Raw genomic sequence first — 14,281 nt, forward strand, 5'->3', positions numbered from 1 at the left:
TTTATTTATTTATTTATTTATTTATTTATTTATTTATTTATTTATTTATTTATTTTTGCAGGCTACCTGTTCAGAACGACACAGTATATGCACAAATAGCTTGAGGACCAGGATGGTTAAGTTGACAAAATCTTTAGTTGGAGTTTTTAAAAAATATATTATCAACTTCTAAAACTTAATACATCATTTCAAGAGCATGGTGCCAACTCTTTTTATTGCTATCGTTCTCCCACTACAAATATAATTTCTCTTCCCCCCAAAATTTACAGCTTTTATACAAATACTCAAAAAAAGTGCAAACATTGAGACTTCTCTATCATCTTATGCTTTTAATCCCCTTGAAACACAGTAAGTAGAGGCAATCTTTATCAATCCGCCAGAGAAGTAAACTCTGGTGTGCTGGCTGCTGTCAGCACCTCTGGAGTTGGTCCTCTCTCCATCCCAGCTCCAGCATCTGTTTTCCTAGTGCTCTATGCAGAAATCTCATGGAAGGATGCTCTTCTAGGCATCGCTGGAACCTCTGCTTGCACAAGAGGAGAAGCTATCGTACAGAGAGTCACTCAGAGACTCCACGTTGTCTACCCCAGGCCTATCTGAGCTACTGGAAGACGCTTCTGTCTTTTTGCCTTTCTCTTCCCTTTGTCCTTCAACCTCTCTCGGAGACTTCTCTCTTTCTAATAAAATCACAGTATTGCTGTTAAATTTATTGAACGACTCCAGGGAAATTTCAGATAATCTATTCTCAGGATCTTCTTTTGTTTCTTCAACTTGTTTCAGTTCCTGCAATAAAAAGGAGGAAAATATTAGAAACATAATTCTTTGGAAAAAATCAATTTATCCTATCTGATATTCAATTATTGTCTGAATAAAGTACAGTTTAAAGGGATAGAGAGAACCTGCAAGTCCTTAACAATCTTTTAGTGTAATTAAATGCAATAATAAAGCTAATTTTAGGGATAAATCAAGACTTTAATCATTTTACTGAGATAAATAGATCCCAATTTGCAAAACAGTTAAGTGCCACTTAATTCATTTTAAATGGATCTATTTGAAATTTTCTCAAGTAAAGTGTCTTATTTTTCTTTATCAAAAGTTCAAAGTCCTCTGTTTTCTTATTCCTTGCACTTTTTCTAAAAGGGACATGGCTTGAGTTTCAGCCAGAAGCTATAGCCATTTGGGGGGAAAAGGCATAAAAATCTCTTAAATTGTCATAAAATTTAAGTACATATTAAGCTTGTTAAGAATATTGTCATGCTTGAATTTTGTCCTTTTAGGTACCTAAGATGTCTGAAGGAGTGCCCTGAGTCACTAGCTGCAGATTCCAGAAGAGCCAGAGTCATAAAAACCAAGTAACGGGTGGGCAGTTAGGTAGGCCTTCCCTCCCAGAAGGCCTAGCTGTACTAATTTATTCCAGGTTTGGGTTGTTTGGGTTGTTCTTCATAAAATGTTTGGGTTGTTTTAATAGGCATTCACTGTCGGTACCTGGTAAGCCTGAGTGTTTGGTTGCTCAAGCAGTGGTCCAGGCTGGGGAGAGGACAAAGGGAGGCAGGGACACCAGAGGTAATGAGAAGAGCGAAGGTGGTCAAGCTGCTAAAACATCTCCCATCAGCTCTTCTCCTTTGAGGAAAGAATCCGTAGCAAGAGCTACCGTCTAAGCCTCCACTATGTCAAAGATACTTAACAGACTCCATTAATTAGGCTTTTGAAAAGGTGAACGTCTCATTTTGCTTTAGCTTTTTGGTCCATGTGTCACATTTTATGTTTTATTTAATTTTAGCTGATATACAATAGTCTTAGTTATATACAACACAGAGGGTAGTTTTCATACTTGTATCTCAGGCTAGGGAGATGGCTCAGTTAGTGCAGTACTTCACTGCAAGCATAAGGACCTGAGTTTGATCCTCAGAACCCATCTAAAAGAACACAGACTAGTAATCCAAATGCTGTGAAAGCAGAGAAAGGAGGTTCTTATGGCTCCATAGCCAGCCAGCCCAGCCTATTTGGTGAGTTCCAGGCCAGTGAGAACCTGTCTTTAGAGAAAACAAGCAAACAAACAAACAAACAAAATACCTCAAATCAATAGCAAAACAAACAATATGACTGGACAGTACTGGAGGAATGATGCTCTATATTGTCTTCTAGCCTCTATAAGCACAAACAAAATGTGCACCTGTACACACAGAAACATAAACACACACACACACACATACACACACACATGGTATTTAGTATGTCCATTAACTCCTTAGTAACTCTAGCAAGAAGTCAGAACCCTTTTCTTCAGCTATTTGGATATATAATATACAAAGCAGAAATATACAATATGGCTAATGAAACTAACTTTTCTAGGAATACAGGATTAGAATTCATTCCTTGTGTCTCTAACCCTGCCCCTGCTGACCAATGCTCAGGGTGAGGCTCAGCCTGACAGTTACTTGGATGAAGTTTCTCAGCACAACAGAGAGCAGGTTTGGTGTCTGGTTGGCTGCCTGTGGGCTTTCCCCCTTCTGTTGAACCTACTCCCTTACATTAAAAAGGACAGAAATATCATGATTATTTTTAATTTTGTTACCCATTTCAATGATCTGTCAAGCCAACATGAATACATGCAGTTCCTTCTACCACTTAACTCCATGACCCATACAGTTAGACTGAACTTCTGAATGTCATGAGGAAACTGGAGGCAGACAGACGCAGCCAACACCTGGAGACTCTTAAATGCTAAGTGCCCAACAGAAGTAGAAAAGAGATAGGGAAGTGGACACCTGTGGTGCTCCAAGGGCTGGCGGTGGCAGTTTCTCTGCTATGTAGAGTGGGGTCATTTCATGGAAAGGTTTTGGGTATTTACCTTGAGTTAGTGTTCATTTAATTACTCAGTGTATTGAAGCATTACTTGTAGGACTGGTTCCAGTCTCAGATGGTTGCCTTGAAATCATGGCAATCTACAGATTCCTAGCTGAGCACAGACAATGATTCATTACCAGGAAGAACTCAAGCAAATGCTCTTTCAATGTTCTGCCCCATTTCAAGCATTTGATTTCTGGTCCCCCTAAAATATGTGGTAGAATAGTAACAAAAGGCAGCGAGGAGGAAGTGGCTTGGAGGGAATAACTGTTTACCTCTGTAAAAAAATATGAGAATCCACTTACATTTTAGGCAAACGGAGAGTCTTCAGTACAAGGTCTTATCTCCTGGATGTGTTACTCCCTTTCAAGAAACACAAGCATTTTTCTCTCCTATACCTAGTCCATGTGGATCTCGGGATCATTCAACAAACTCTTACCAGAGAAGGTACCATAGGACAGAAGTTTGGATGCTAAGGATGCCAGGTGAGGTGGGTATTAACTAGAGGCTCTGGAGGCAGACAACCTGAGCTTCTGTCTTGGCTAACCCTGGCTGTGAGTGCCATGTCCATCCTCCTTCAGCTGCAAACGGTGACAAGATGAGCCTTATTTATATACTGAAGAAAAGTCTAGAAACAAAGCTCCAGCTGCATAGAAGCTGCTTAGTGCACTTTCCTCAGAGGCATAGTCACTGGGACATTGCTGCTGTCAAAATGTTCCCCCATGTGTCTGTGAACAAAACTAAGCAGTAGAAGATGCACACACACACACACACACACACACACACACACACACACACACACGAGAGAGAGAGAGAGAGAGAGAGAGAGAGAGAGAGAGAGAGAGAGAGAGGAAGGGGGAAATAGGATTATTAGTCCATGACAGTGGTTCTCGGAGTTCACTCTCCAGACCATCAGCAGCCACTGTACCATCAAGGACCTTGCTGCAAATGCAATTTCATGGTTCACCCAGACCTGCTCCATCAGAAATCTCAGGTCCTGCTACCTGTTTCAAACAAGCTCACAACGTGATTCTGACACATGCTCAGTATGCAATCTATACACACGTCCCTGGCTAGTTTTTATGTCAATTTGACACAAGCTAGAATCGTCAGTGAGGTGGGAGCCCCAGTTGAAAAGGGCCTCATAAGTCTGGGCTGTGTTCAAGCATGTAGAGCATTTTCTTAATTAGTGATTGAGGGAGGAGGGCTGGGCCATTGTGGGTGGTGCCACCCTGGGCTTGTGGTTGGTCCTGGGTTCTGTAAGAGAGCAGACCGAGAAAGTTACAGGAGCAAGCCAGTACACAGCTACACAGTGCTCCTCTGTGACCTCTGCCTCACCCCTGCCTCCAGGTTCCTGCCCTGTTCTCATTCCTGTCCGGATTTCCTATGCTATGGAAGCTTATGCCAAATAAACCCCTTCTCCTCAACCTGCTTTTTGGTCATGGTGTTTCACCACAGCAATAGTAACCCTAACTGAGACAATACATCTATGAAAACTTTAAATAAAAAAAGTGGCAGGAGCTATGTATGTATGTATGTATGCATTCATGCCTCTATCCATCTATCATCTATCTCTAGAATCTACCTAAATAATTGTGTGTTCATCATCTCTCTGTATATATTTATCTGAAAGTCTGACTTTGGCCATGTGGGTTATGGAGAGAAAGACCATTGTAAGGAAAACACCCATCTCCTTGTGAGTGAAATGTGTCCACTCTTTCTTAGCTTAACACCCTGTGGCAACAAGAAATGACACTCTTCACCTGGCCTCACCATGGGAGCCCCAGGAAGTTGTGAAGATGGTGGTTCAGGAACATGGGTTGTATATAATGTCAGAAACATGGGTCCAGAATTTTCTATTTCAAAGTGAAAATTTTAGGTTAGGTTTTAGAATTTTTAGAATTTAAAAAAATTCTGATTTTTTTAAAATCAGTTGGTCACAAGAAAAATAAAAAAAAAGATTAATGGCAAAACCAAACAAAAACTGGGCAAATACAACAGCATGTAACTTCTGCCTCGTCTGAGCTCATGGACCATGGATCATGGTGTAGAATTTTCTCTCTATTTTCCTTTTGTATGTTTTATTGGTGCATATTCACGGCACACAGTGATGGGTTTGCATGGAGACATTTTCATGTGAGTGTATCTTTTACTTTGACCACAGTCAAATTATCTGAAAATAGGAATAATAATTTTATCCTCTTGCAATTCATGCCCTTTTAATTCCTTTTCTTGTCACTTGCTGTAGCTAAAGACTTCAAGTATTATACTGAACAAGTATAGAGGGAATGGGCACCTTTGTCTTATTCAGATTTTAGAGGGAAATATAAGTTTTTCCTTATTTAGTACTACATGTTGAGGTCAATACGATTTACTTATTATTTAAGATTTATTTTATTTTTAATTATGGTGTGTGTATATTTGGTGTGTAAATGCTTGGAATTATTTTATTCTCTTGATGGATTACCTGAACTGATATGAAGTGATACTCTCAACCCCTGATAATTCAGCAATTGTCAGATACTGATGTGACTGCACGCCTTTCCCAGTCTCATCTGCTTAGAATGCCCGTTTCCATCCTTTGCCTCTGCGTTCCTCTTTCCCAGGGATGTGTGTTTATTGATGGCAACAAATATGTGGATCCTGTTTTAACCCTAACTCCTAGTCCTTGACTTTTAATCGGAAATTTGAGGTTATTAACATTATTATTTTATCTTTATTATTGACTAACTTTTCTAATTTGCTTATCTTGTTCCCAAGTCCTGTCTTCCACATGATCAATTCTCTTTGTAAGGCTTTTTTAGTTTAATTGAGCTTCTCATTTCAAAAATTTCAACTTGAGGACTTCAGCATTTCTATCGCTTTATTGGATCTCCTTTTCATGTCCTGTGTTGATGTTGATATTTCAGTGTACAGTCTTATTCTCTTTGAATTCCTTCAGTTTATTTCATGTGCTCCTTGAAATTCCTTAATGTTTTTATAATAATTCCTTTGACTTCTTAAGTCTCATCTAATTTTCTGTCGTTGGAATTCATCATTGTGGGGTTGATAATTTTAGAAGGAGTCTTGTTGTCATTGTTTTTTGTGTCTCTCCAGTGGAATTTGGACTCTGGGATTAGGTCATTGATTAGGTTTTTTTAAGCCCCAGTGTTTTTCAATCGGTGTTTTCTGCAATATTCACGTTGAATTAACTTGTGGCATGTTGAGACATCATTACTCCCATCTGCACTGAGGTGTAGACAAGTAGCTTAGCTCTCAGCCCCACACGCTCTGTGCACTGGCCTGATCTGCTGCACTGCTCTGACCCTCCAAGAGTAGAAAATTAACGCAGAAGCAACCCAAGCGATGGAGAGGCCCACGGGGCTCTGGCTGCTTGAGCTGTGTTTGTATGAGCATGCACACTCCCTGCGTCTCCGCTCATCTCCGTCCCTGAAGCGTCCACACAGTTCTGTGGTTCTGTAGGCCACCTGCTCGTAGTGTGAGAAGGGAAATGTGTGGGGTTTGTAGATGCGTTTGGGAAGTATTTTCTATTCTTCCTGACTAAGCAGTTTAAGTGCAGAGATCTGCCCTCCCCGTTGCCGAAATGGAAGAGATGAGAGTCCTGGTAAATGGCAGTGGTAATTTCTCACGATTTGCTTCAGGTACTTGTAGCTCTGTCACCCCACATTTTGTCTTTGTATTGGACATCTCCCTTTCCTCTTTTGTTTAGGGAACCAGAAGCATGGGTGTGTGGGGGGGTTCTCCCTCTCCAATAAAATCATTGGTTCTCCACCGTAAAGTGTGGCAGAATCCTGCCCCTGATGGTCTATTTATCCTTAGGGCCTTAAAGGGAAAGGCAGACATTGCTTTATGTCTCTCCGTGAGAAGGAATGTAGTAAGGCCTGGAGAATTCACTGGGGCCCTTCTCAGATTTACAGAAGTAGTTAACAGCTACTGAGAAGCTCCTACAAACCAACCTGAGAGGGGATCTCGCAGGCCTGCGAAGCCAGCTGCAGACCCTGCAGAGAGTTCCAGTGCCACAGCTTTAGCAAGCGGTCGCTAGTGCTGGGACAGGCTTTCGGGGGCTGTAGCTCCTTTTGTCATTTCTGCTTCTACAAGCAACCCCTCACCGATACTCCTATGAGCAACCCCAAGAAGAACTCACTGGTGTGTTCTGTCACCCGAGGAAAACGTCTCCAGCCTAACATCTACCTGGCCCTCCCCTTGCTACCCATTTTCTCCATAACCCTTAGTCAGAGTCTAAGTTGTCCACATTTTCTCACTTTCTTCCCAGCATCTCTAGTTGGAGACTGTGTCTTCTTCTAGCCTCTGCTCAGGAACACCTGGAAGCAGGCTAGATACTCTCTTGTCAGGTGCCATTTATTGACAAGTGTTTGAAGCCACATTGGTTTTAAATTAAAATTGAAAGAGTGTCAGAGGTCAAATGGTAATGTGTTAATGATCTGCTTGGCAAATAGTAACAAAACAGTGTGACTCTCACACACTAACTACAGAGATGACAGCTCATGTTAACTGGAGTAGACACTAAGGCCACTGAAGGAGTGTCTGGTTCATTCTCTAATTACTACTTTTTGTCTTTCGCTGTCTTTTATTCATTCGTTTTCATAATCTTTTTTGTATGTATGATGTATGTATATGCATGTATGTTTTGTGTGTGTGTGTATGCAGGTATATAAATGCCATAAGCAGGCATGTAAATTTCATAGGAATACCTTGGGCGTCAGTTCTTGCCTCTACCTTTTTGGAGACAAGGTCTCTTTGTCGCTCACTGCTGCAAACACCAGGATGGCTGGCTCAGAAGCTTCTGGGGATTTCCTCTCTCGGCTTCCCCCTCCACCACAGAAGTACTGGCATTACAGAATCCTCTGCCATGCCTGGTTTCATATAGACTCCGGGAATTCAAACACACATCCTCACGCTTGCATAGCAAACACTTTATCCCTGGTACTATTTCTCCAGCCCTACTAGTTTATTTACCGGAGACAAGGTCTCACAGTATAACCCAGTTGAGCCTGAGAGTCACTTTGTAGCCCAGGCTGACATCAAGCTTGCTATAATCCTACTCACTCAGCTTCCAAAGTACTGAGAGTGTAGCAGTGGGCCTGGCCCTCCTACCCCTTCTACGTGGAGGCTGTCATTTGCATCTCTATAGCGATGAGGCTTGAGGAAGTTTAGAAAATCATTTAAGGTCCTGTTATAGTGCTGCTGGAGTGTGGCAATATGCCTGCAGAGTCCAGGCTCTCAACGTTCACCTTGAAAAACTACTTTAGAAAGTTATCAGTCAATTGTGTCTTTAAGAGTAACACCTAAAATAAGAATTATAGGGCTGGAGATAGGGTTTAACGATTAAGAGCAAACGCTGCTCTCACAGAGGGTCAGAGCTCAGTTCCCACCACCTATGTCAGAGAGCTCCTGAGGACCTGACATCCTCTTCTGTCCTCCCTGGACACTGCATCCATGTGTATATTTGTTCACACACACATAATTAAAAATAAGAATATAGAGGAACAGAAGGTATGCCCAGTACATGTCAGTGTTCAACAAGAATTTTGTCAGCTCCATGAAATATTCCATTCCTTCACATGTGCTATATTTCACCAGAATTAAAATAAAGTTATTGGATTAAATTTGTCTCCTATAGGTGGCAACAGTTGTATGAGTGACTTTATTGTTGGGGATTTCTGTTGCACTTGGGAACAAAAGTAGAACTGAACAGGCAGGAGGAAGACATGTTATCGGCTAGAAATGAGCATCTTTTCATACTCATATTGTATTTTCTTGCCTTCAGTGAAAACTTCTTACCAAGGAATGGTGAGGTATGCTCCAGAAATCTCCTGAGAATCACATCGCAACTAATTTAATACCTTGTTGTCAAACAGTAATCAATCAAACCAATTTACTGTATGGCTGACTCTGCATAAGTAATGTTATGGTTCTGATTCACAGAGGATAGCGCATGAGAGAGGCCTCTACATCAGATTCGGAAGGGCCTGGGAGGGTATTCCAGTACGACACCATGTAATATGCTTCTGTCGGCTCCTGTCGGCTCCTGTTGGCTCTGTAGTCCACTCCTGGTCAGCATATGCCATGAGAATTCATCTCTTGTTCTAGTAGATTGTGTAGTGGACAGACTCATTGTAAAGCTGGAATCACAGACTTGAGATGTATCCCAATCAGGCTCCCAGAACTCTTGACACAGTAGTGTGAGGAAATAACTATTTCCAATCAGTTTCCTCTCTAGGTTCTCAGAGAACTCTTACATGAACATAGAAGGCAAGGGAGGCCAGGGCCACAGCACCTTACATGGGTTAATCACGGAACAAATTTAATATTCAGGTGAAATTTGATTTGGAAATTCGACTTGGAAATTCAGTTTTCTTGTTTGTTTTTTAAACAGAAACACATAGCCTATGTTTTCACTGTTAATGATACTCATGAAGGAAACTGCCTAGAGCAGTATTGTTAATGTTAGGAAGGATCAATTAGGAGAGACAAGCTCTTGCAGGAGATGTGAGGATACTTGAGGAGAGACTGAAAAACTCAAGGGATTGATTGAATCAACAAAAGAGATATATCTATAGCCATATACCCATACCTATCATGGATCTATCTCATTTGTCTGCCTGTTGTCTGTCTGTCTATCTATCTATCTATCTATCTATCTATCTATCTATCTATCTATCTATCTCTATCATCTACCTATCTATATCTACCATCTATCTGTCATCTATGTCTATCTACTATCTATCTGCGCATGCTGGAATTCACTTTTACTAAGAGATGCATGCATGTTATAGTCTATAACTAGAACTCCTACCACAGTCATAGAGAAATACACAGTAAACCTATGATTAAGGTTACTATTTACTCATTTTAAATAAAATTTCATTGTAGATTTTAATCTTAAAGATACTGGTTGACATGCCTACTGTAAGATGTCAGAAAGCTCTGCAAAGCTGCTGAGGGAATTCAAATTGAGCTTCCTTCCTCAGATGAGCACTAACTCAGCATCGCAGTCCTGAGCCCAAATTAGTGCAAACAGGGTCTTAATTAACATCCTGTGCCTCTTAGTTCTCTATTGCTATAGAGATCCACTGCCAATCATCCTAGAAAAACATGTGGTAGGCAAATAGCCATACTTACAAAGTATTTTTATTGTGTGTCAAGTACTATGTGACTTTATTGCATGAATTATCTCATTTCATCCTTAAAGCAATCCCATGAGAGAGTTCGATTATCAACACCATTACACAAATGGGAAAATACAGACAACGAGGTCTAAATACTGGTCCAAATATGCTTGCCTAATTTGCCAGATAGTCAGGAGTAGAGAAAAAGCAGCCTGAATATAAAATGCAAGACCTTAATCAGTACACATTATAGCAGGTACCTGGAACCTAGCATAGGATTGCGGACATGGTGCTAATTAGCTGTGTAACCCCTCTGACACTCTGCTTCTTTACATTAGAGTTCTTCTCAAATCTTCCCACTCTATAAAGCTCCAGAGCCTTAATTGGGTGTCCTGTGCGCATCTATTACTGGCTCAATAAACAATCTTAACATTCTTCCTCCCTGTCTTAGTTCTCAGCAACTTAGAAAAGTAAAAGGCTGACAGTAGACTCCAATATCAACTTTCCTACCGAGAAAGCATCAACTGGAGAATGAGGCTTTCATCTGTCAATATATGAGCTCCCTCACAATGGTAGGAAGAAATAAAGAGCTTACAAGGCCAAGCATGAGCACTGCAGCGCCAGCTCTCACCGAGAAAAGCTGGCCACAGTGGTACATGCAAAGAATCCCAGCACTGGAGAGGCAGAGACAGAGGACCCTGCAGCTCACCAGCTAGGAAGCCTAGAAAATCAGTAAAAGACCTTGTCTGAAAAAATAAAAGCAGAGTGCAAATTGGAAAGAAACTTGGGGTTGACCTCTAACCTCTACTTGCACACACTGACATGTATGCATGCAATCTCTCTCTCTCTCTCTCTCTCTCTCTCTCTCTCTCTCTCTCACACACACACACACACACAAACAAACAGTGGGGTAAGGCATCAACCCTGGCATCTCTGAGCTGGAAAGTGAACCTTCCCATAAATGTCATATGATACAAAACAAAAAAAGAATGTGTGCTTCTGACAGATAGTCCAACCCAAGAGAGCTGCAGGAAGATCCTGAGGTGTCTGTATGCTGTCAGAGCCCTTCCTGAAGTTGCTAATGAGATGAGTACCTCTTCCCTCCCCTGAGGAGAAGTACATGAGGAGCCTAGACACAAAGGGCTGGAAGTATTATCCTCAGGAGTGCTCTTCATTTGGAAGAACATACCCAAGCTTAGGGAGCTGTCACCATGGTGCCCCTTCACCATGAGGGATGTGTGAATTCATTATATGGCCCAGGCTGGCCTTGAATTTGCTTTGTAACTCAGGTTGGTTTCAAACTTGCAATCATCCTGCTTCAGCCTCCTGAATGCTGAGATTATAGCTATGGACCACGGTGCTTGGTTCTTCCATGCAGACTTTAACCAAATAGTCACTGACACATTAGTGCCAAAATGAAGACGAGAATTCAGGGACTGTGGTGAAGTGGGTGGGCAGAGAAGCCTCTCTAGCCATGGGAAGGAGGTGACTCAGCAGTTTGGAAGAAAGAAAACTTCCATTCTGAAGCAGGTAAGTCAAAAAAGAAGGCCTCCTATCCCAGGGCTTTGGTTTTGTATTATTTCTTCTTTTCTGTTTCTGGGACAAAATGCCTGACAAGAAGCCACTTAACAGACAGTTTATTTCAACTCACAGTTTGAAGGCATAAAGTCTATCATGGCAAAAACAAAAAACAAAAAGTGTGACATGTGATGGCATGAGTAGAAAGTATTTGTCTCTAAGGCCAAGAGCAGACAGGAAGTGCCTGTCACTGGGCTATAAAGACTCAAGGCTGCTTCCAGTGATCCACTTCCTCCTTCAAGGCTCCCAACCTTTCCAAACAGTGCTACCAGCTACGGATCAAGGGTTCAAACACACGAGCCTGGGGTGGGAGGTGGTGGCATTTCAAATTCTAACCACAGGACAGACAGGTTTATACCTGAAAAGTGTGATTTTTTTTCCCACCTTGGGCATTGAGAGGAGAAACTCTGTGTAGAGTTTTGTCATCCTCTCATGCTAGGGGTTGGGGAAAGGCATTTTAATCCAGGTCTCTTAGTAGAAAGTTGTGTAGAACTCCAAGTCCATTTTAAGTGACATTTATTGGGGCCAGGCCCATCTCAAGGCTGACCATACAGCCATTTCTCTTTGTTCAGAGGTCTAGGTAGCCTATCCCATAATAGCTCTTGTGCTGTATTCCTGGTGGAGCTACCTTCTGAACGAGACATAAAAACAGCCAGCAGAACCTTTGCTGAGCACTAGAGACCCTTGCTGCTCTTCTCAAGTGTTGTGGTGTTAACCCTGTTAACCTGGTCAGATTCCAGCACAGATAATTACACTCTCTTGGCATTGCATTCCTCCTATTAACTCAACTGGACACATGACTTCACTTGCTCTCCTGAAAATTTAATATGACCTGTTGTAACAGAACCATTCTCTACATTCATCCCCAGGCAGGGATATGTGATTCAGCACTTTGGAGCATTGCTTCCTTACTGGGGTCCTGCTAATTCTTTACCATCTCCTGGGCAAACTGGTTTTATTAGGTGAGAGAGTAATTTTCAGCCAAGATGTGCTTTTATGACTGTATTAACTCCATTGCTGTCTTTAACTGTGATCAATGGTTTCCAATGACCTTTACAGGAACTCTTGAACCCAGAGTGTGCAAAATGAATTCTCTGAGAAGTGGACAGAAGGTCAGTAAGAAGCATGGGATTGGCAGAAAATAGTACATCTCATGGAGAGAAAGGGATACACATCAAAACAGAAACAAAGGCCATGAGGCCATTTAAGTACAAAAGAAAAGGAGTGATGAGAAGGCATTTTGTAATACGATGGTATCCTAGTTTGTTTTTCACTGGTCTGATAAATATCATGAGCCAAATAAACCTGGGAAGGAGGGGGTTTATTTTACAACTCATCGCTGAGGGAAGTCAGGGCAGGAACCAACGAGGAAAGCTGCTTACTGGTTTGTTCTCTAGGGCTTGTCAGCTGGCTTTCTTATATAACTCATGACCGTCTGTCCTGGGTAGCACCAATCCCCATATCAATCAGCAATTTAAAAAAAAAGTGCCCCACAAGCATTACAGACATTCAGGTAGGCCAATCTGATGAAAGAATTTTCTCAATTGAGGTTCCTTTTTCCCAGGTGTCTCTAGTTTGTGTCAAGTTGACCAAAACTAACTAAATGGAATACATTCTCACAGTAAAATCAGCAAAAATGTAGTCTTCACTATATAATAAAAAGAAAAACAAAAACTTTGTTATATCAGAGAAAGACACGGAAGAGGGAAGGCATAGTGGTGGATAAAGCTGAAATAAGGATGGAAGCATGCTTACTCATTCTAAAACTCTGAAATGCTATCCCCAGACTGAAAACTTTCCTTCTGCCATCCCCAGTCCTGGCAGTAGATGCATTCACAAGTAGAATTTAAAACAGCTTAAGGCTGAGGAGATGGCTCAGTGGGTCAAGGGCTTGTTGTGTATGCAAGAGGACATATTTCTTTGGATCACTAGAACCCTTAGAAATGTAGGCCTACCTGTAATGCCTGCCTCAAAAGGCTGGGATGGGATCCCTAGAGAATCTGCCTAGCAAGACTGGCCTCATCAACAAGCTCCAGGTTTGACTGAGATACCCTGCCTCAATGAATAAGGTTGAAAGGTAACAAAAGATGACTCCCAAAGCCATCCCACACCCACATGTACACAAATTCATACTTATGTACAGCATACATAGACATATGAACACACTGCATACAAACATGAAGAAATAGCACATAAGTTTTTCCATGCAACTTAGATTTCATGAGAATTGGTCAATTTTCTCAAAAGCAAAGTAGGCATTATTTTATGGAATTAGACAAACCAGTCCACTGATAGCAGCTTGTATAAGTAGTGGAACATTTCTGTGCACTGTTAGGTTCCTTTCTGCACTGAATGGCAACTAAAAGATATTCAGGAATGACAACTGAGCAAACAAAGACCCAGAGACCTCCAGACCAGTCAGTTTTGGTGTCAGCTGACGAGAGTGTGAACATCAGACTGTCTTTGATTCACAGGCACCATTATGAACGAGTTCACACGCACACATACAAACACATTCTCACACACATATACACATACAAAACCACACAATACACTCATATTCATATATGCACACACATACACATACACACAAATACATAAATGCATACACACATACATATACACATGCACATACATAGAAACATACATATTCATAGTTGTCCATGGATACACGCAAACAGATATATACACATATTCATACACACACACACACACACACACACACACAC

General features: G+C 41.4%; 1 protein-coding gene across 4 annotated transcripts in view; it reads right to left on the reverse strand.

The window, feature by feature from the left end:
• Window positions 1-63: 63 nt before the first annotated feature.
• Window positions 64-14,281, reverse strand: part of Nckap5 (NCK associated protein 5) — a 698,576-nt gene continuing 684,358 nt past the window's right edge. For 3 of the 4 annotated variants that reach the window (XM_055602004.1, XM_055601990.1, XM_055601996.1), the window contains one exon: window positions 64-780. In XM_055602004.1, the coding sequence (XP_055457979.1) occupies window positions 502-780 (279 nt within the window). In that variant the 3' untranslated portion in view covers window positions 64-501. The remainder of the gene's footprint in view (window positions 781-14,281) is intronic. The other variant, XM_055602014.1, reaches the window with a different exon arrangement.

The sequence above is a fragment of the Psammomys obesus genome, unplaced genomic scaffold, assembly GCF_907164565.1.
Source record: "Psammomys obesus unplaced genomic scaffold, mPsaObe1.curated_primary_1811, whole genome shotgun sequence".
Taxonomy (NCBI): domain Eukaryota; kingdom Metazoa; phylum Chordata; class Mammalia; order Rodentia; family Muridae; genus Psammomys; species Psammomys obesus.